At 37.0% G+C, this 24,080-nt stretch overlaps 1 protein-coding gene across 3 annotated transcripts in view; it reads right to left on the bottom strand.

Moving 5' to 3' along the window:
- CDIN1 (CDAN1 interacting nuclease 1) overlaps positions 1–24,080 on the bottom strand; it is a 128,423-nt gene that overhangs the window by 4,271 nt on the left and 100,072 nt on the right. For all 3 annotated transcript variants that reach the window (XM_063331489.1, XM_063331490.1, XM_063331491.1), the window contains one exon: positions 13–163. In XM_063331489.1, the coding sequence (XP_063187559.1) occupies positions 28–163 (136 nt within the window). In that variant the 3' untranslated portion in view covers positions 13–27. The remainder of the gene's footprint in view (positions 1–12; positions 164–24,080) is intronic.

Here is a 24,080-nt window from a genome sequence, read left to right as displayed (position 1 = left end):
TTCCGGATTTACCTCTTCCTCCCAACATCAGCGTTGAGCCATGCTGTGTCGCAGAGTCACAATGTCAGTAGGAAAGCAGTCTTTTAGCAGGATACCACGTTCACGATGGCAGTCCAGCTCTTCAATAAATCCATACCAGTAGATGACCAATCCAGGGCCAAATCTATCAAGCAAAAAGGAAAATGAACTTAAGTGACTGAACTTTGCCACCTCTGCGACTCCAACACAAGTAAATCTGTTAATTTCACTGCAAAATTTGACTTCCATTTAATTTTCAAATTTCAGTCAATGCGGAATTGATATATGTCATTAATATCTGATTCCATGAATAAAAATGCTGTTTAGAGACTCAAACAATTAGAGTTTTGCTTTTTGCTTTGAATACCCTGCACGTATCGGTAAAAAAAGACCTATGCCTTAAATCCTAGTAACATCTACTAATTTTGATACATACAGAAGTCTCTCTTGCCATGCTCTCTGCTTTTTCAGATTGGGACATGCAGGCATTAAAAATACAGGGGTTTATGTAAGTCACAGTTCATCCAAATTATAACACCATGAAGATAACAACGAATCTTTAAAATATAATCTCTGCAACGAGCTATTATTCGGGTAATTATTAAGGCAAAGCCCAATTCAGAAAGAAACAGAAAGTTTCTGCTGTAACGTCTCTGAAATGTGCCTCAGGAATTCCTCAGATATTGCTAACGCTGACTGATCCCCACTAGGCAATCTCAGGAAGTAGCCCCATGGACTATTTTACCCATCAGGAAGTTCAGACCTTCAGGCTGGGTTCATAAAGAAGTAATCACTATCAATCACTGTGTACTGCGATATGTTTTGCACATCAGTTTCACGTTTTTCCTACTGAGAGCACTTAATTAAAGGGCAGCACTACTTTTGGTGTAGTGTTGCAGGAATTTTACAGTGAAATCATAAATTATGAATGTTGGGTTAGTAAAAGGATGTCTAAAAACAGAACTGCTTTCTGTAGTCTAACATTACAGCAGTCTGTACAACATGAGGCCAAAAAGCTTTTTCTTTCCTTGATTTATTATATGCTGTAGTGAACTTGCCAAAACCAACAGTGCAGGATGAGCTGTTAGATACCGTCTGTACAAGAAAAAGTTCAATAGAATGTCATGTAATGGTTTATATGCAGAGCCGTGCTCAGGACTCAACCAATATGGTAGCCAATTTTTGTTAATGTTTAATTATAATAAAAATGCGTGTGTGTGTAGGGGGGATGCACGGTAACCTAAATGTCCACTTAGCAGACAATACAAGCACTCAAAACCATGGGTAGTGCCAGACTGGCTTCATTAGGGTGGTTTCTTTCCAACAATGGAGGGAAAACTCTATTCGATGTGCTCATGTAATGGAACAGGCATCAAAGGAAGAAGAAACCCCTGTGGCTTCCTCCTGCAGTTTCAATTAGATACGGTACTCTTTTGCCCAAAACTGCTGCATAGCGTTGTAACATGTTGGTTTCTGGCTACTACTTGTCAAGCTAGAAGTGGCCGCAGTTTAGTGGCCAAGTAAATTACTGCTCAGCATAGCCGAGGCAACATTGGCACATGCGTTTTTTGCAACTGAAAAGATGATATTTGAAAGTGGAAAAGTTAAAACTCTGACAAATCCAGCTATACCAGCTAACAGATTCAAACCTGTGTAGCATTGAATAAAGCAAAGAGTAAAAAGTGGCTCATAGGGAAGGACGATGCTGCCTGCCCCAATTCCTGAGTTCTCTCTGGCTGGCCAACAACTTCAGCCTCTACCGTCTCTGAGGGCTTCTCTCCATTTTCCTTTGCTTAAGTTCATGTGGGGCCGAGGTGTGCCACGGAGGCCAGCTGACCTAACGAGGCTCAAATGGTAAGTGAGGCCAAGGACTAACGCTCACTGCCTCCAGTGAGAGGCAGTGATTTGCTGATGCAGGATGGGCCTTACTTTTGTTATTTCACCTGAGTTACGTATCTGTTCTCACATCAACGAAGCACAGAAAAGGGTTAATTGGGTGGAGATGTACTTATGTACTGACCGCGGTTATTTTAAAAGCAAAAATCCCCAGAAGACAGGGAGCAGACCTTACATTTCTAATGGGCTATTTTATGCCAGGCAGAAGCTACGAAATGTACACAAGTACTTACTCACTACAAGCGCCTTTGCCAGGTAAAGTCTTGGTGCTAATGAGCAGCTGCTCAGCCCAAGTTTTGAAGGGCTCATTTTGCTCTGCGTGGCAGTCTGAATCCCCTGTCCACCATAAAACGCATGGGGCATTGCGCTTAAGTGATTTGTTAACTTATTTTTTTGAAACTGCAATTCTTAATAAAATTAGTACTTCGAGACTTCTCAAAGGGCTAATTTACGTCCTTCTAGCAAATCACCACAGCTCAAGCACAGGTTTTCAGGAATATTTTGTGCTAAAAAGATTATGTTCAGAAATGTCAAATTTGATGATAAAATTTATGTACAAGAACATCTGCATACTGTTAATTGCAGGAGCAAGTACATCTTTAGCATGAAAACATGCACCAATCCTGCTTTTGACTATGTTATTACAGCAAAACTATGTGCCCTGTGCTGCCTAGGTCGCACTTTTTTCCACTATTTTGTGTCATTCCTTCTATTATAGCTCTATATCACACAGCCCATATTTATGCTCACATAAAAAACATACCACGCTTTTGTTTCGAAACACTTAAGTACAGTACTTAAGACCAAAATTAACTTGCTGGCACATTAAGCATTTGCCACTGACTATCAGGAACTCCTGCTGCTAAGTGCTAATTTCTCTCTCATTAACGCCCAGAGTTGGCAAATCACAAACAATGCCACTGGTTACTTACTGCTGCCTTAATTTGAAAAGACACTTAACCTTTTTGTGTAAGGGGATGAGGTAGGGAAGTGTAACCTAGAAGTAAGAATTATCCTTTTTAATTCGACTCATTCCAAAGTGCAGATATGACACCATGAAGAACGAAACTCGGCGCCGTGAATTCCAAAGTAAAGCTACAAATTTATTTCTGCATCAATCATAACATTTAACAAGTTAGTGACTAACCCTGGTTTACACAGGATAATAAATTAAAATGACAGAACGCTCACCTAGTATTGCTATGGAAAGGGGGTCTCATTTAGTAGCTCTGAGGAGGAGAAGAAATGTTAAATGTACCAAATGGTTCGAAAACGATACAGATACGGTATGCATTATAGGCCAGGTTGTCCCATTTCATATGAAAGACACACTGGAGAAAGTTTTAAGCATAAAATGAAAATCAAGCTTAGAATGTACAAACTATGGACTCCTACGGATTTTGTTCTTGCTCAGAAAAATTGTATAAATCCCTAAAAATGTGCTTAACTTGTATTTTTCCTCCCCTGTTTTTAGAGAGGAAAAAAAAAGCTTAGGGTAAGCTAAGCTTACCCTATAAAGCTTAGGTGTGAAGGAAATCATCCAAAAGTTATAAAAAAACTGTAGTTCTACCTATTCCAGTGAAATGATTACTTTTAGAACTTCATTTTTATATGGCGTTTCTTTTTAAAGCTGAAAAGAAATCTAAGTAACTAAGGCTGGTTAATTCCACGCAGTAAAAACACAATAAACGGGAAATATAGAGGTAAGCTTCCTTCAGAACGTAATAAACATAGCAAGTGAAAATTGCCCACGCAGGTTGCATCGGTTTACATAAAGATCAACCAATATATATGTAGTTGCCATTACATACGTCCTGATCTAGTCATTGTCTAGTTTTGACGGTAGAAGCTGTGACTACAAGGCAGCCAAAGCCAGCCCAGCTGCACTTTAGAGCGGGGTCAGAGCTCCAGAATTGCCAAAAGGGAGGGAAGACGCGGATGACCCCATGGCATGGCAAGAAGAGAGCAGGATTACAAAAGCCCATGGACTGGTTTAGGCCTAATTTAGGCTTGATATGGAAGACTAAAATTAGTCTTCAGGGCAGCAGACGGTGTCTTTCAAAGAATGAACTGAAGCACTTGAGATAGATGCTGGAGATAGTAAAATATAGTTGAAGTATAGTTAAATATAGTTACAGGCTCAACAGTGCTTTAGATAAAACTTATGTCTGAGCATACTACTCTAAATAAGTCAGCTTTGCGCTACTTTAGGAGTGTTCAGAGGATCTTTTATACTGGTTTAGTGACACCGATCTTGAAAGAAACCCATAGTTAAAGGAGTACAGATTTGTACATCGATAATCTTGGGACACTGGGCTTTGTTCTTGGAAAGGAGTTTCACGGAGGTATGCTGAAAAGCCAGGAAGGTAAACTGAGATAACCCAAAGCCAAATGGTTCTTTTTCTTAAAAAAAAAATAAATAATAATTGCATCTTTGTATAAGCCAAGGGATCGCTTAAGAAAAAAAAGGGAAAAAAAAACCCAAGTAAAAAGTGAATCTGCGTTTAACTTGCCCTCCAGTTGAACTAGTTTTGTGCTAGAAAAGAAAAAAGACTTTTATTTATTTATCAAAGTGGCCTAGTAGGCTCACACATATTCACTTCAAGAGAAACTACTTTCTAGTAATGTCTTTTCTTCTGGAATGTCTGTGTGGGGTCCATCCTAGCTTCTAAGGATTTGCCTAGACATGTGGCTGTTGTGAGTGGATTTTTTCACCATCAAAAAGCCTTGCATGTGGTTTTATGAAAAATGCATTTTCAACACACTGCTCGATACTGAGCAGAAATGTAAAACATCTTGCAATTGTTCTTAAATAAATGTTCACTTTATTTATTCTTAGTCTATTTGTTATAGATGGGTTGTATGCGTCTCAGCATAATGTAAATAATTTTAATTCCAAGTGACTCTGATAATGAAATGCCGGCATATGAATTATTATTTCTAATATGCATGTATTTAAGCAAATATTTTATCAAACACATTCAGATGAGCATTCACATTATATGAAAGCACAACAGTCTACCTGGCTGGTGATTTTAATTATGAAGGTCACATCTGAATGTGTCTTCAAAGGACTGCGTTCTGGTCCCCCACTTTTTAATGTCAGATCATCAACAGTGGCAGCTAAAAAGCTGCCTTTGTTTCCTTTTTTCTTTTTACACATCAAGCAAATTAGAGTATTGCCACTTGTACATCACAACTTATTTCCTGGGAAAAGGGAATTACAGAAATTCACAAACATATTATTACATTCTAAGTCAATTTAATGTGGTGCTTGAGAATCACGGTTGTGAGTAAACTGGTTTTACTTGTGGTACTAATAAACCTTGAAGATATAATAATTGAACCCCCCTATAATACCTAATAAGTTTACTGTTTAAGGATCCACAATGTTATTTTAGAGTATTTGTAAAAGTCTCATTTGTGTCAGCGGGGGGAATTTAGATATTTGCAGAGCTAGGCTAGTAGGCAACAACTTCAGACCACATTTTCAAGTAAGGTCAATTGGCATCAGTCAGCCAACTTCCTTACGTCTAGACCAGTTTATTACTGCTGATGACACAGCGTTATATATCTTGGCAAACATTTAATAGCCACTGGTCAGAAACTGACTTTGATTAGCAAGAAATTTTCCATTTAAGCAGCTACCACAAGCCTCGTTCCGAATATTTTATAAGAAGTATTTCTGCTACTGTTCATTTATATAGAGCTTTAAAAACAAATAAAGGTACTTGCACATAAAGACAGTGCATTTTAAAAACTCTGAATGCAAGTCAGAGATAACTGTGGGGTTTTATTATCCCTGTCACTTTTTAACTCCTCCACACATTTTTGTGATCCAGTGACACATGCACACTGATTTAAATAAAAGATATCTTCAAGGCATTACACCTTATTTCTTCGACTTCACCAAATCTGGTCGAAAAAAAGAAAAAAAATATCCAATACTTAATAAAATCAATTAACTGAATACTTTTTGCTTTAAAAATGTGATCCTTAACCTGTAACTCGGAAGGCTACAATATTTTTGGGCCCAACTCCCTTAAGACACTTAATATTGTCTTCCTGCAGTGGCAACTGCACAAAAATATATTTGCTTTCAAACGTGGCTCAAGAAAAAGTTTAACAAGTTCTGATCGCATACTTTTAAAGATAATAGGAAACTTGTCCATGGAGCTAGCAAGCCCTATATCAAGCCTCACACAGAGAAGTTACCAGCATATTATGTCTCAAGGATCCAGGCATCCAGTTTATGCTGCTTAAGGTAAAATTAAGCAAGCAAAACCTAATCTGCTTTAAGCTTTGATGTTACCACAGTAGCTGGGGAAAGTCTTATTTCTACTAAAGACAAGGAAAAAAATTAAAGACTGCTAATAATCTACGAGACTGCCGTTTCTAAGAAGGTTTTCACTGAGAAGTGGGAATTTCTTTTGGGCTGAGCAAGGTAGGCATTCCTGTGAATGCCAGATATTGACGCTATACGCAGTTGATGTGGAAGCTGGAGTTGTCAGGTGAAAAAAAGGTGGATGGAAACTAATATCAGGCCTCTGTCTCTATAGTCACGCCTCCCTTGGATATGATTAAATCTTAATGAGCTTTATTTTTTACTAATACTAGCTGTCTTTTTATCTCTGCAATGAGACTGTTAAGGCATCAATCAAATAGCAGCATTTCATCAGGCTTATAATATGATTTAATTGGTTTTGGCATTTGGAGAAATAAAAACAAATCAAGTGATATTTATGTGGATATAAGAGACCGTTTAAAATATTTTAGGATTTTGCACAGCACAATTTTTAAATGCGTATTAATAGAATGCACCAAAAAGTGTGCAAGTCACTGTCATTAAAATATTATAAATACAATATAAATTTTAGCTGCATAATACATTTTTAATAAACAAACTGTCGAAACACATTATTCACTTACACTTATTCATTCAGATCTGAGTACTGTTCTCCAGGCAAATAAAGGATTTTTATAATCCTCAATGACAAGTTAGGGTTTTTGAAAATGTAGTTCTCATGGAAATTAACTTTTAAAAGCTATGATTAAATAACATTAAGGTTACACTGATTTACAAGGATCAAGGCTTTCTAAGTGAAGACTGATGCAGTGAGTGAGAAAGAAAACACAGACTGGCTTAAGGCAGCTTGTCATTAAGACAAGAGAGCCTTGAGTGAACTTTGAATTTCTCAAGTTTTGTTGGTTCATGCCCTAACTTCTACTGAAACATATTATTTTGTCGTTTATTAATAGTATTCCAGATGTTCATCTCTCAAAGTGGCCGTGTGTGCTTAAGGTAAAACATTTTCTTTTTCAGTCTCAGCATCTTCAAGAGCAGGTAGATGCTTTGCACGCCAGACTGTAAGGTTTTGTGTTGTAAAGAGAGACTGCCTGCACTGCAGGACTGGGCTGACGTACTGAAAATTAACACGGTACTCACATAAACATTTTAGAAAAGAAATTGTTAATCCTTATACTGCTGGACCGTTTCATGGAAATTATGGCCAAAGGTGTCTCTGGCTTTAGTGGAGATCACTTGGGTATGCATTTTGGAAAACAAGGCATTTTACCTGCCTGGGAAGTTAGTTCCAGTACCCATCTGAGAGAGATAATTGACAGTGTTCCAGGTACCTGACTTGGTAATTTGGAGATAGGTCCAAGTTTCCCTGGAATATAACCACCTCAATACAGGGCAAAGTGAATTCAGGCACCCTGGACGATGGGCATAACTAGAAGAAGCTCAACCAAAAAATCTCAATCTGAAATGCACAATATGAGAAAGCTTCTACATCTTCCTTTTCGTAAGTTTCATAAATTCCTTTCTGATGGAGACTGTCTAACATTCTGTATTAGCTCTTGCATCTACATGTTTTTTATTTTATAATTCAGGGTTAGCACACCGTTTTACTGCACCTCTACAAGTGCATCAGTGTGTTCCAGTTCAAAGCAGCCATACTCTTCCATCCTGCAACATGCAACCTGATGGCTAGTTTACTAAAGCCGCGCTACTTCTATTTAAGTCGTGCCACTTGCATTTACCAGTTAAGACACTGCAAGAATGTTGCTACCCTTTGAAAAGGCAGGGAGAAAAGGTGGCTGTTTGCATTACAGAATTATTCCATATATTGTTGCTGGAAGCAACGTTTTCTGATTAAACCCAGGCAGAGAACGGCGCTTCCCGAGGTACTTGCTTGTTACTCGGTTTCCCTGAGAAAACCTTATGCCATGAGTTCGCTCTCCAGGGACTGTCGATGCAAGGCCGCTATTGTTTGATTCTGCACGTTTGAAGCTGCGGATCAGCGTTGAGAGGAGTTGCTGAGGTTATTTCAAACATTTTGTTAAACTCACAGCAGTCCTCCCAAAGGAATGCCTGGCTGCAAACCACCTCTTACGCCGGGTGACAGAAACCATGAGAAAAGCTTTTGAGCACGGTGAGATTGAGGTCCAGGCAGCCATAAGCGCTGGTCAACTCCTGTTGCCATTGGGTGATTAATCGTTGTTTATTTTTAGGGCTGGAAGTAACAGGCCATCCTAAGGCCAGTGCAAGATGATATCTGAAAAATCTGTGAGCGCCTCATAGTTTGCGGCAATCCTTTCTTTCTGTGCAGCTGTGTATCTGGTGACAGCGCTTGCCAGAGTGACAGGATATGCCAAAAGTGCATTTAACAGAGGAGGCAGAACTGCTCTCACAGCAACTGATTTCTGCTTAATAATTATTGTAAAATAAAACCAAACTAAGCGGAAAAGTTGTTCAGCAAATTTTGATAGCTGAAATGTTGATAAATAAATGCACTGTATACCTGTGCGTTTGGCATTTGCTGAGTATATATCTTGGAGCCGGCGTTAAAGCTACGTCAAGACATTTTGAATGAATTATTAGACAATTCTGTACCTCCAAATCCTTATACACAAATATACAATAAAACAAACAACGTAACAGATGAATTAACAAATGGAGGACAGCTCGTTTGTGCTTCCAACTTCCCAGATCAGAGAATTAGTCCAAGACCGGATAGTAAATCACAGTGAGTATCTTCACACAATGTTGCTTAGCGGTTAACTGCCAAACACACTATTGTGCGTAATTGACAGGCAGAAATATTTTATGTGTGATGCTGTACTTAAATTTACTGTCTCTCAAAGTGCAAGTCACCTATCCATATTAAGCAGGGAACAGATGAAAAAGAAAGGACTATGCCTGCTGCCTGTTACTGTGGCACCTGACGCCCGCCCAGAAGGGAAGCAAACACCTCCTCCCACCTGGAATGTTGTTGCTGCCTTTGGAATTCGCTGGCAAACTGTAACTGTGCCTGGCATTCACTCTTTTCATTATCCATCTATCACTTCGGTCTAATGCCTGGGGCTCTTCAGCTTGTCTCCCAGTTGATACGTACAACCAGTACCTGTACAGTTCATGTTGGCCCTGCCCCACTTTGCTTTTGAAAATAACTTAATTTTTAGATGTTATTTGGAAAAAGAGTGCGTCCTAAGACATGTAAGTCTTAAATAGCAACTTGTATCACTTGCATAATATCCAGTCTCTCAGATGACCACAAGAACATTTCACATGGTTTTAGGTGAAGACTGTTCTAGTGATTTTAGGAGACCATCAAGGCAATTTATAGGATTGTTACATTAATTATTAGATCAAATAAGTGCATAACTGGGGATGTGCAAAGAAATCTACTTCCCTTTTCCACAAGGAACAGCTTTTTGCCTTCTGTCTCCTTCACTTTATACACACACACACAACACACTTCACACTTTATTTGTATCTATCAGCCAAACACAGCTCTACCGCATGGCACCTTCTGAAAAATTCATAACGCTATTTAGATTTATTTACAAATTATTTGTTCTTTCTTAGTACATACCAACACTAGAAACAATTTCATTTCAACTTTCTTTGCTTACTGTGCAATGAACCTTTCTGGGCTCACTGTTAAGGTACAGAATTCTGTTCAAAAGGAAGAAATACAAATGTACATTGCTGTGTAAGGGAGCCTAGAAAGAGGGAGAGGAAGAATCAGAGGAAAATGTGAAGATTTAAAAGCAACAGCAGAGATAGCTGTGTCAAGATAGCCAGTGACATATTACAATCCATGTCTGATGAGAACCGAGCAAGAACTCTGCAACACAATGAAATCACATTAGTACGAATGTTTTCCCTCATATAAGAATATGTTGAAAATAGTGGAAGACAAGTTGGACTCCGTATGCCTATGGGTTGGTTTCTTTTTTTTTTAATCTTTGCCATGCAATTGCTAGATTGATCTTGTGTCGAGTCACTTACTCTATATATGGCATTTATATGTTAGCTGTTCCCAAAGATGGTATGAAGGTTATTATCCCAATAGCCACAAGGTCTCAGTGTTAAATATAGCAACACCCTTTTAGACAAATCCAAAACAAACTGAGAGCAACTATAGGTTTTTTTTTCCAAGAGGTCAGTACAATATACACACCTGTACTATTCAATTGGAAGACACTGTAAAAACTGCTGTATTGAAAATGGGAGTCTAATGTCATCAGTGGGTAAGTCATTAACAAAACCCATGCAAAATGCTACAGTATTAACATTATGTGTGATACGATGATTTTTCTCAGGTTTTGCTGGTTTAGCTGTCTGGTAACCATAATTGTTAAATATTTTTAAAAGTTTAATAAAACACCAAGGAAGAAAAAAAATCCATTAATCATAAAACTTCTAGTAAGAAATAATCTTTTTGCCTTAACTGTTTCTCTTACTCAGTTTTATTTTATATGCAGCGTATTTTATACAAGAACATTGCTGGCTGGCAGTCTTCTAAGGGCATCAAAGATAGCACCAGCCACCTCTTTTTAAATGAAATCGAAAAAATAAGGTATCGAGCTGATAATCCTATTCAGCCCTGCTCCCTTTAAGACAAAAGCAAAACGAAAAGGAAAGAAAAGCAACAAGAAGAAAAATAATGAAATACAGTTTTTCCCTCCAAAGATAAATTAAGCTTGCAAGTAAGCAGCTTGGAACGTCACTAACAGCCGAACACCAACCAGCTTTACCAACCTTTCTGAGACTTGGCTAACCTCCACCGGCACAGTTACCGTCTTGGTTTTTGGTTCTTACATTGCCTAAAAGCTCAAAGTACATTAAGTGATGAGTATCTGTTGTGAGCAGCTGTCTTGCCCTTTTCCCTTGTCAGCCAAAAACCGCGAGGAGTTTTTTGTTTCTTATTCACGTTGTAAAGTGCTTATTTTCTGGTGTTCTCTCTGTGTACGTGATTGCAATGCCAAAACACGCCATACGGTCAAAACGTAACGAAGGACAGAGGTTAAAAACGGCTCCTGAATTCCATGGTTGCTGTACTCTTACAGGAACCTCCCAAGAAAGCCGTCTCTCACACAAAGCCACTTGTCATGAACAGCCATAATGCAGCTTAAGGAGAGGTGCTGACATAAGGTTTCCATCTGCTCCAACCTGAGCACAGATCACTGAATACGTTGAAGATGGGAATGACACCTTCAACTCGAACTGAGTAATGGAGCCCAATATAGACAGTAAAAGATATTAAGATATTTTTCCTGTCAGTCCCCTGAGTTTGTAGCGCTCTTGCAAAGTGGGAGGGGTTCCCTGTCTGGTCAAGCTAGGTCGTTGTTAGCCGGAAGGCAGGGGAAAAAAAAAAAAAGAAAAAAAAAGAAAAGAACCAAACCCAAAAGAAAAAAAAAAAAAAAAGGAGAAAATTGAAAATTGGAGTCAGTAAATAAGCAAGAAGGGAGAACAACCGCACCTCATTAAATTAAACAGTCAGTGATCATTTAGGCAATTTGAACTATTTCCTCCTACTTCTAGGATATCTCCATACCAGCCCCTGACTTTTGCCAAAGATTTGAAAATCTCTTACTGCACCTTTGAGGCATCATGTTTTTTACAAATTAGTATTTCTGCACTTGAGATAGCTTTTACACATAGTTTTAAATAACTGAATTGACTGAGAGGTAGGCCTGCGCACAACAGACCAGCACACCGTAGATACGACATACCACTATATGCCAATACAAACACACTCAGCAAGTCTGGCACCATCTTCCTGAAGATCGAGATTAATCGGGACTTGGAGCTTTGCAGCAACAAGTCTTTACACATGTGGAATTCCTCTAATGGCAAAGTTATTTCCATCAGGCTACTGAGATGCAAAGTGACTGATTATCACTTGAAATAGCGTGGTATGTTTTGTCCTGGTTACAAAACCCAGCTACTCAAGCCAAAAAACCCAGCTGCCCCATACTCCTCCTCCCCTCACAAGTATCTGACTGCAAGATGTATACACGGACTCGGGCATGTATATTTTTTCCTGCAAGCCTCCCTAGGCTAAAGCACTAGGAAGAACTCGTAAAGGAAAGCTCATATAGGTATTGTATTTTCACTAAGAGTAAATAGGACTTCCACTTAGAGACTGGACTATCTCTCCCTCTCCATAACTGCTAAATCCACATTAACATTTTTAAAAGCTATTTCTAAAGCCATACCAATAGATTAAGCGTTATTTTTAGTTAAGTTCAAAGAGAAGAAAGAGTACAGCTTTGCCTGCTCTACCTGACTTCACTATGGCAACAGCAGAAACACGATAAATTCAGGAGATTAAGAGAGCTATAATTCCAGCTGAACCAGCAAAAATAAGAATTAAAAATTAATTTATAATTTCTCGATTACCCACGGCACTTTTGAACCACTCTTTAATTAAAAGAAAAATCAAATCAGACCACATATAAAATGATAGAAATGGTATAGAACAGTATAGAACAGCTTCTATTTGCTTAAATAATTTTTCCACTTTAATGTACTTATTTGCTCTCATTTGCTTAACACTGCCAACATTTAGTACTGTGCAAATTTATGGAAATCTGACTTTAAAGAGCTTTGTGGTACTGAGTGATTTTTTAATTTTTTTATGTACTTATACTGAAGTGACTTGATGGGATTCTGGAATACATGAAATACAATTGAGTAGCACGTAACGATGTCTTGTGGCACGCCGTGAGGTAATACAGACAGTAACATGTCATCATTGTGGGTAAAATAATCTGATTGCTCTTACATTAGTTTACTTTGCTCAGAAGTCTATGGCATGACTATAAAAAATGATGGATAAAAGCTGATAGATTTGTAAACTTTTTCCGTGGGCGTTTAAGGATGATTGTGCATTTGTACAATACCTTGGTTATATATGGCGGGAGTTGGGAGACTGTCTAATATTTCTGTTAGAGGAACCCAAACTCTATTCCACTTTTTACAAAACAAAACAAACCCAAACCAGATACTATATTTGGACTCCTACTGTGTAAATACATAACAAACAAAATCTAATAAAAAAGCAGATGTGGTGACAGTAAAGGAAAACTTTCAACTTGTTGGTATCACTAACCAATCTTAGAACGTTTGTTGTAAAGACCCAGAAGCTAAACCAAATATTTTTTAGCCAGTGTTCAAGTTAACTGCCTTTTTACCACAGATAACTATCCTGACTTTTGTACATGATCTCCAATTTAACTGTAACACACCCAAAGTACTGTTACAGTTCTCCAACCTACACACAGATATAAAGCCTGCAATAAAGAAATGATATTTCCCTTTGCCTTCCCAGAGGAAGAAGGAATCAATCTGTATAACAGTTGATTGGTAAAGGGACACAAAGAGATGCAGCTGAGGAAAGGGCAAAATAATGCTATGAAGTGCTGGGAGAGAGATTTTCAGTAAAAATCTAGAAATATTGTATGTCCTTAAAGATTTGTGTAGCCCTCATCTGGAAACTGTGAAGAGGTCATTCAAGAAAGACATATAATAGCCAGATACGGAACAAATGCAGTACATGAAAGTAATAATACAAGATACTCTTTCAAGCAATTTGAAATTATACCACCACTGCTAACAAAATTAAACAGACCCAAAAGTTTTTTTTCCCTACCTGAGGAACAAAGACAAATGCCTCTGTAAGATGATGTATATTTATAAAGTGAGATAGCAGAAAGTTATTCAGAATGCAGGAGGATAAACCATTGTTTATTTGCCCACAGACATAGCTTAATAATTTAGTTTTCATAAATAATAATGGACTGTCTGATTTTTATCAAAGGTAACATCTTCAAATTGCAAAGGTTCTCTAGGCTTGGAAGATAAGTACATAAAAACAAGCAAACTTTTCTAATTGAAGAAGTATATACAACTTTTCTAATTTATCTTTTTGTTTTTACAACACATACATACAACCTCAAGCTCTTCTGTTTCAGTGTTATCCAGGTTACTCTAGCCTAATCCTCAAGCCTAGAGCAAAGTGAACAATCAAAGATATGTTGAAATAAATGTAAACAACCACCAAACCTCAGAAATCTGAGTAATAGCTCCGTCACTAGTTCCCTGTCCTAGTTTTCCAAGGAAAAAATATTTTATTATCTTTAAGCAATACCCATGCCAGTCCCACACTCCATATTTTTTTTTTAATTATTTTTTAAAAATTAATTTCTGGATTCCTCTTAAGGTTCTGATTGTAATGTATATAGCTCATAAAAGGTTCCTGGGACCAGGTGACGGTCTCCTCGCCCCTGGCCCACCTGGAGAAGTGGATTCAATGTGGATGCTGCCGTTCATAAAGCACAGAGCAAATCTAATGGGAAGGGAAGGCGTAACATTCTCAGTGGAGAAATTTTACCTGTAAACCAGCTTCCTGGCAGAGGCAAGCGTGAGAGGTGGGCTGCCTACTCACGGAGTATAACACAACGCCTCCCACCTCCAACTAACTAGCCCGCAGTGAAAATGCCTGAATAGGGCTGAACATTTTTGCTTACAAATAGAGCTTAACTCAACAGTAAAACTGAACAAAGCAATAGTAACTGAATCAAATGTGACAGCAAAACCTCCATTTTATGCACACACTTTATTACAGTTCTTAACTTTGTGTTTGTATAGCTAGTGAATTTATGCTTCAGCATGTCTAAAGCTGAATTACAGAAACACATACAGCGGTAATTTTCTTTACAGTCACCTACAAACAGAATGTGTAAAAAAGAGGGCGACTATTCCAGAAAACATAGAGTGTACGCTCAACTCCTTTCTCTTCCCTGTCCAGTCACGTACAGAACAAAAATATTTACTGTAAGGATGAGCCATAAAGTGTCAGAAATTAGATTCAAAGTGCGAAGAAAGAACCACGTCTATCTACTTCCATATACTGCTTCTAGCAAGAACACGTTTCGTGTAACACATTTTTGGGATACTTGGAACAACAAAAAAGAGGCATGAGAAAAAAGTTTACCGAATCCACTGTCACAGTGGATTTAGTCTTTGTGAAGAAAAAAACGTAGAAAGGTATATGAAGCAGAAACATGGTGTGAAACGTCTGGACAACAATTAAAATAGAAATCCAAAAAGCATTATGCTAGGACAGCAGTTAAGCCACAATCTTTGTTCAGCATTAACTTGCCAACAAACTTGCAATGAAGGCTAATGAGAAATAAACAGATACCACATGATGACACCTGAATGTTTACCCTATTTCAGAAATATAAATGGTCTAAGATAAGTTATATGAGGAGCAAACAACCACCTTTTCTGACTTTGTACATAAGGCTAAGCGAAATATTATCTATTCTTGGGCTTCTTCCATAAAACAAAAAAAAATAATAACTTTTAGTGTACTACCAGATAGGCGAGTTTAAATATGAAGCTCTTAATTCACAATAAATATTTTAGTTTATTTTTAATATTAAAATGCCTTTGAAAATCATTTGCTTTTTGTAAATTCCAATGTTTCCAGATGAATCTGAAAAATTCAGTAATTATCATGTTGGACTAACTTATAGTTAAATGGAATATATAACTTCAACTTTTACATATTTTGGTCATTCTAGATGCATTAGAGTCTAATAAACAATTTTAAGAGATTGCCAGAAAGGTAAGCTTGATAATTTAGCTTTTTCAATGACTAAAAAGAAAACCAATCATGGATTGTAAAATTAAAGGACATTTTTGTAAAATAGTAACTGGAAGTAGTGAGCAAACTTGTTTTGGGATGTTTCTGAATTATTATTCTATGTTAACAAGGTCATCTTTAAACATTTTTTTTTTTCTTGCACAAAGACTAATTATTACAATGCTACCTTTAGAATAAGTGAAGGGTAAATATTTGGCTCTTAAGAACGGTCTTATGGGAAATGTGTATTATGTTTACTGTTATTTGATGATGAAATGCCAACAGACTAAAATATTTCTATAATAAATTATTCCATTCAATAAAAGCATCAATAGTTTGCCTGGTTTTAAAATACAATTTCACTATAATGCATTGAAAGAAATAGCACTAATGTAAAAGCCCTGCCATGTGCATTAGTCCATATTAAACCACAGCCCCCAAGCCCCCTGCTTTAGTGTATTGTTAAAGGTCTGACAAACCCACAGCTACACGGAAACTCAGAGATCAGACTAAAAATCTTTACTTACCACTTTGTGCCTAGAGAGAATAATTCACTGGCTGTATTAAGGATAGGCCAATATTTCCGAATTCCCTGTCTTTGTAGGTTTAATATAAAACCATTACAATAGACAGTATCTTAAAAAAATAGTGCCTAACGTTAAGGACGTTGTGCATACACGCACATATATTACACAAAACTGTTTATAGATATGGTCTTCTTTCAAAACGTGTGGGTGGCAAAATGGTTTTGATTACCTCACTAAAACACAAATAAAGAAATATTGACCATTCAATCCAGAGTTACAGCCGTTGGACTGGATGATAGGGACCTTCCAAACACAATTGAAGAAAATGTATCTCATAAATAATGCTCTGCCCATTAAGGCAAAGATAGACAACTGATAGTTCACAGGATGCAATATGAAAGAGCAAGGTGGTCAGCATGATGACAACGAAATTTTTGCAACAGTTCAAAATTAAGAAAAAACACTAATGAACAAAAAAATTACTCTTTTCTCAAGACATAATCTTGTTTGCTACTTCTGATTTTTTCCCCTGTTTTGAAGCATTCCATCTCATTCATGATTCCCTTACATGAATGGAAGGCAAACAGATGCACTGAAATCTCTCATGACACTAAAGCATCTCAGTGTCGTGTATTTTAATTTCTGGCATACATTATGATCCGTACTTAATGGATCCTCTGTTCTTATGCCATTTTGATTCTATCAGCATGTATTTTAGTCATTGATCAGCAACTCCATTTGTCTTTTATATCACAATTTGACATCACTACAAGAAACGGGATGAGATGCAAACAAAATGATATAGAGTTACTAAATAATAGTTGATCATGAATTATATTTGCGATGCATGACTTGTCAGCACTGGATTTAACAGTAGGTAATGAATGCTTCTTTGTAGTGCACTCCCAGAAATTCAATAAAAGCAAGAAAAGGGCTGCTTTCAGAGTTAAAAAAAAATTGCAATTACCAGCTGCTCATCACATCTAAGGATTACTGGTCTTTCTTACTAAGAAGTCAGGGATGGACATTAGATGCCTTTTCATAGCGTTATCAGTGAATTGGTGATCTCAGGTGGATATCTAGCAAATAGCACCTCTAATAAAACCCTGCTGTCACTGGAATGCTCTCAAAATTCAGCTTGGTCCCAGGAAGTTACTTTTCCCGTTGTTATTCCCAAGTGCACAGACACCAGAGACGCACCGCAGAATGCACTGTACCACTGTTTGGCTCAGCAAAACTCAACCCTTAACATTCAGTTTGACATCAGACTAAAAATTAAGAGTTTAATGCAGAAGTTACCATGACAAAGGAACTCAACTATGATTTTTTTTTAGCAACAGTAAAACTTAGTCATTTTTTAGCAAAATGAAACATCAAAATTTTTGAAGAAGAAATTTTTCATTTTGGTTTGCTGAAACGTATTTCAGCACTAAATGGCGTTTCTTCCCCCCCGGTCCCCTTTCTTTTAACATGTTGGAATGTGGTTAGAATCCCTCAACTTTACTGATGTACTATGAAAAAATTTAGAAGACGTGATCCTCTAGAGCCACAACAGCCATCCAAATTAAATACAGTGCATTGCAGGACTGCAGTTGTTGCTTTAGTAAAAATTACATAAAAGAAAATATTTCAAGTTCACCCAAATAACTGATATATTCTCAGCTGAACCGATGCAGACATTTCGCTTTGACTTTTGCAGCAGAAATGTTGAAACTTACGAAAACTTTGTTCTCTGTCCAAAACCACCCCAAACAGCCAACAAAATATCCTTAAACAAATTTTCCGGAGTGACAATGATTATTTTTAAATAAAGGAAAGAGGAATACTCTAAGAAATCAAAGAAACAGGTCATTTTGATATCTGATAACCAAAAAGAATGTTTTGGCATAAATGAATTTATCTCCACTGCAGTCTGATGAAGCTCTTCAGATTTTTAGTACTTGCTTATCTTTGTTGATACACTCAGGCATGCATATATCTTCTGAGAGGTCTGCTTTAATGGCTGAGCTTTAATGGCTCAGCTGACAGGAAATGTTAAAAGACACCAACAAAAATTATTATTAAGTAGTAGTTTGCTCGCCATGAACAACGCTATCTACTTTTGGACTCCAGAAATGTAAGGCTGATCTGTATGTTAAAACAACCCAAACCCCCAAAGTGGAAAACAGACAAATGAAAAAAAAAAACCACCAAACACCAAAAAACCCATCCCCAAACTGGAGGTAAGCTTCATTAGAAATGAAACACTTTCACCCAGACAACTTTAACCCAATACTTATTTTGCACTCCACTCTCCTGTCTTTTAAGTTAAAGTTGCTTATCAATTATAGGTGAAAAGATTCTGGGGAACAAGCTCAGAGATAGAGCTACGCTGCTGATTTATGCATTGCTGTAGTAACATAAAAAAAGGGCATATATATATATATTTTTACATAAACATGAATATGTATGTATATATAGGTGAGAGAGAGTATGCTCATGATGGGATGCCCTATGCTAAATTAATCTTGGCTAAATTTTGTTTTTCCTCATTACAAGGCCAATGTAGTGAGACTTGAGTAACTTTACAACCAACTCTGTGCACCACCGCTGCTTTCTAATCCATAAATTTTGCCTTCTGGACAGTCTGTATTACAAGAAATAAGTTTTGTTCCCCCCCCCCCCCCATTAAGTATAAATTTATTAAATTGATTAAGGAAAAGTATAGGATAAATAGGAATAATTTGCCCTTCTCGGAGCACAGTGTGATTGCTTTTAATTATAGTTTCATGGGATTTACCTGAATTCCATGAGGGCAAATGCTTTCTTTTTTAGAATTAGTTTCATCAGGACTTCAATACAATGCATAAAAGGAATGTAAAATATTTGTTTGGGGATTTTTTTTTATTTTTGTTTTGTAAACCAAACAGGTTGTACAACTTATTTTCAGTGTAGGAGTTGATTCCATATGTGCAAAATCAACATCAATATTGTAACACAACTTTTATTACCGGACAAACTGAATTTAGCAAGACATTGAGCTGAGTAAAGAGAACGTTGCATATTTTCTGAATGACTGATTTCTAAGAATAAAAAAATACAGAAAATACTGTTAAAATGGGTATTTTTATAATGCTTTTATAGCTTGGCAAAACCCCAGCCATTCTTTATTTCTCATACACTGGCTGAAGTTCATTGCAAAATAGTCTTTTGCTTTCACTAATCAGTTTGGTAAAACAGTTTGGAACTTTATTACTCTCCTGGCCAAAATCTTAATTTGTTAGTCTGATTTTACCAATGGGTAGAGACATTTTTTGTGCGCCTTTAAGCTTCAATTTTTACTTTTTACTACCTTTAAGCTTAAATAGCTTTCTCCTGGCTGTTTAACTTCTGATATACCTACAGAAAACAAATGTATTTGCTCATATTTAGCTCGCTTACTCTTGGATATATGAGGACAAAACAGACATGATGTACTGCAGACTGCACATTTTTTTCTCTACTGAAAGTGACTGAGCACCTGAAGTGCTTAATTTGGAGGATAATACTTTAGTTGCTTTAAGGAGGATAGTGTAAGACTGTTCAGTATCTTCTAAATCATTTGCATTTAAACAAAAGTCAGTAAAAATTCACTCTAAGAGAAGGCTCGGTACACATTATTGGTACCCATATTCACCTTGTTTGGCAGGATAGATTAGTAGACAGTCTAAATTGTTGAAATATGAAATGTTCTCAACCTCAGTATCTCAAAGTTCAACCCTTATCGTGTTGGTTATCCACAAATACTGAGGTATATAAAGACACTCAAACTCCACACACCTTTTAGCACATGCACGTTGTAAAACCACCTAATGTAACCACCTAACGTAACCACCTGGAATTAAAGATTGTGCCCACTGTCCTACCTACTGTAAATAAAAGAAAGTTGGTGTTCCTACAAACAGAATGCAACCTTAAAAATAATGTTGATGTAATAGAGTGGTAAAATACCGTATGTATTGTTACAGTTTTTGTAGTTTCTGTGAACAGAAAGCAATGTAATATAATATATAATATAATAATATAAATCTAACATCAACCTACCATCTTTGAAATATTTTTAAAAATTAAGTGATATCATGGATAAGTACTGAGAAATAGGCAAGAGTTACTTTAATATATCAATAAATTCAACCAAACTGTTTTTTTTTCGAGTAAGTGTAACACAATAAAACCACTGTAAATTTGTCTTATTTTGTTACTATGTGATAAAATAAGGTTAGCTTATAGAAGCCAATTACTACTGAAGTGTTTTTTTTAGCATTCTACTTCGTGTTTTGAAACTAAGCTAGATAGCTCTAGTGGCAACAATGAAGCTCCACCATTTTATGTTAGCTACAGGATATATCCATGGTTTTTAAACCCAGCTTTCGTCATATTGAGCTTGTTTTTCATAGAACAAGATTATTAATTTCCAGGATCTGGACAGTTTCAAACTACTTCAATTTATTTAAAGAGCGGTATATTAACTGCCACTGACCACAATTCGATTAAACTTAAACATGTCTGTTTTACATTTTACTTGCTAACAAGAAAATAACCACTTAAAATATAATAAATGATACTAAAATTGACTTTGTAGTCTACAGTGAGACTGAAGTAAGTGCTAAGTCTAAACATTTTCTAAAGAGCATATAATTAAATTTTAGGAAACAATATTTGCTTTGAATAAAATGACTGATTTAAAATAGGGTCTCATCTGGCTATATCAAAGGGTTAATTTAAGCAGGAAAATAAATTGTTGACGTATGACTAGATAACATGAGACTCAGTAATAAAAATGCAAGTCCCTCTTCTGCTGTTTCTCTTCCAGATTAATGAAACTTTTATGTTTGGTATTAAGTCGTGTCTTGTTCTGTTCAGTTACTGCTGTCAGACTACCCTCCCACCCCCAGATGCTGGAATCCTGCTCTAAGATCACTGTTTTGACTAGTGGGACCATAACAAGAACATTTTGCTTACACAGGTATGGGTCTGGTAGTCTGCCATGGAACATCCAGGCTGGAGTTAGGGCATGGACCTGAGGTGTACAGGCTAACGGCAGGCAGAAACCAGACTGAAAATATTGCTGCTTCTCAAAATCGGTTTTAAGAAACAAGAAGCGCTTATACACGAATTTCTCCCCCTCTTTTTTTAAATTTCCAGAAGACATTAGTGTTCTCTGTCCTGTTTACAAACTCGAATTTCAAAACAGAAACCATACAGTACATTTCCTAGTTCACTTTCACACATCGGAGTCTTTCTTTACTGACATCACATTAACATAGGAAGGAGATATGAATGTTGCTAGTAACGAAAAAGGCGGCCTACCCCCAAAACAACCTTTCATTGAATTGGGCCTCACTCCCTTTGTAGAGATTCCCATTCCTGATATCCCGAAGGTAATGAGAGACAGTAATCGTTCACACTGGATTTTTTATCCTTCATTTTTCAGTAGGAGGAGCAGCAGAGGTTATCCTAGCCCACTGATGGGTCTCTTTGTTGCTGACAATGCATTTTCAGGAGGTGATATATAAATGTGGTCACACACATCCTTGCGCTAATCAAGTCCCTCATACCCAACTTGGACTCGATGCTGGGGTCCTAAGGAAATCTGTATCTAACCGACCTTGGCAATAAAGAACAACACACCTGGAGTCAAAGGGCAGTAATAGGTGCTGTATCCACCTGCTCATGGTAAAGTAACTGGCTGTGAGGATTTACAAAACTAAACCATAATGGACAAAAGTTAGTTAATGCTACTACTTAACAGAAACATTCCCAAGTAAAAGCAGTATGGAAAAACTTTTTGATTTGTGACCTATTGCTTTTGTTTCCCCTTGTTGCTATTATACAATTTGCAGATACCGTACTAGGGAATACAACGTTATTTCAGTTTTCTTTATGTCTAGGTTGTTGATAGCCCAGTGTTAGGTCATGGTTTGCCGCTGCTGCAATCTGTTTCAGCCACTCCTGGGACTCGGAAGACCCCGATTCATATCTGCGGTGAGTACAACCCCCAGCTCACCTCAGTACGGCATTGAGAGCTCACTGTTGCTTATGTACAAATCATACGATCCCGCATTTGTGGTGGTCCTGGTATTTTGTTACCTGCCTGCTGATGTCTCATAGCAAGAGCTGCTTCGAATCAATCTATAAGTTCAGGATTATTTTAGGTCTCCGGTGACCGTATTTTTTTGCAGTCTTTTGTAGTGCCAACACTTGTAACTAACAAAACAGCCCCCAGATTCCAGCAGAGAAGGAAAACCCTGAATCCAGCCTGCTAGATGTGGGATCATGGGCAACTTTGCTCCCTGTAGAGATGTGAATTAGTTTTCAAAACTCTTTAGGGCCCACACCCAGATAATTAAGTAAATCCAAAGTAGCATGTTACTGCATCTTTTCTAAGGAAAACTCCAATTGTAAATATTTCTCAGTTAATGATTTAGGATAAAAACCGAGCTAACTCTCAAGCTAGCTATTAATTACATCTTGAAATCTAGGTTAATGGATCAGATACAAGTAAAATCTCAGAATTGAATAGATATGATAATAACATTTAGAATAAATTGTTCTAGAGCTAAATTACTCAATCTCTGCCCTCAAAACAAAGCACAATTATAAACACCGCACGTTGAACTATAAAGCATTTAAAGCCTGTTAGTCAGCTAAATGGGAGAAAAAACCTGCGGTAAAGCTTTAAGGGTATGGATCCAACACTTTGGGACAATAACATCCTCATTAAAAAATAAGGATACATCAAAACTCTTAAGTTAAAAGGTTAAGTGTTAGTCTCTGTGTAGTTGATAAATGTTGAGCTAATCTAATCAGTGGTTCTAAGAGGCAATGCCATCAGCTAGCTGCCCTGACCTGTGCTTCTAGTTTTCACAAAAGGAAGATTTAAGAAAGATGTCAACTCCGGGCCTTTGACCTAGCAAGGACCTTGTTCGTGCCAGCCTGGTGTTCTGCTAAACAGACTGAGAACTTTCAGCTCAAATCAGTAACATGTGCACTTCACTAATAGAACACATGGCTTGGAAATTAAAATGCAACGTGATCGAGTGCTTTAGGATATTTTAACAGTTAAGAATGCAGCTGTGGGGGGGAAAAGCCTGTTTCTGTGTTTTGCTTTGGGGAGGGGGAAAAGGACAAATTCAATTGTATTGCTTTTCTTCAAAAAATAGGGAAACAAAAATTCAGTTAATTAGTTCATGGACGACTGACCTAGGGGCAATAAGGAGGTTGTATGTTTCTTTATGACATGTGTCACTTATTAGATAAGTAGGTTTTACTACTTCCAATTGAACTAAGCTAAAACTAATTAGAAGGTAGTTAAATTACAATCTAAATACAATAAAAAGCAATAAAAATAGCAAATGGCATTTTAGTCATCAATAATATTCCTAAATGCAGTTGATTATTTCCAATAGTTCCTGTATTGATTATTTCCAATTATTAGAGTAACAAGCTTTGCCAGCTGCTGGAATGATGAGTTTAACCCTACATACAGTAACTAGGATAGACTTTTCACATATGCCATCATTTGACCAGATTAATTTATTTCATGCCACCTTTTACTGGTACTTACATGTGACACTAGACATTACATATGAATCTGGACTCTGTATAAACCAAAATCAATCCACCCTTTTTGGTTATTACGGAATGATCAGGCATACAGTACAATTGACAG

Source organism: Chroicocephalus ridibundus, chromosome 4, assembly GCF_963924245.1.
Source record: "Chroicocephalus ridibundus chromosome 4, bChrRid1.1, whole genome shotgun sequence".
In the NCBI taxonomy this organism is placed as follows: Eukaryota; Metazoa; Chordata; class Aves; order Charadriiformes; family Laridae; genus Chroicocephalus; species Chroicocephalus ridibundus.
The sequence above is the reverse complement of the archived record's forward strand: the minus strand, read 5'-3'. Positions and strand labels throughout refer to the sequence as shown.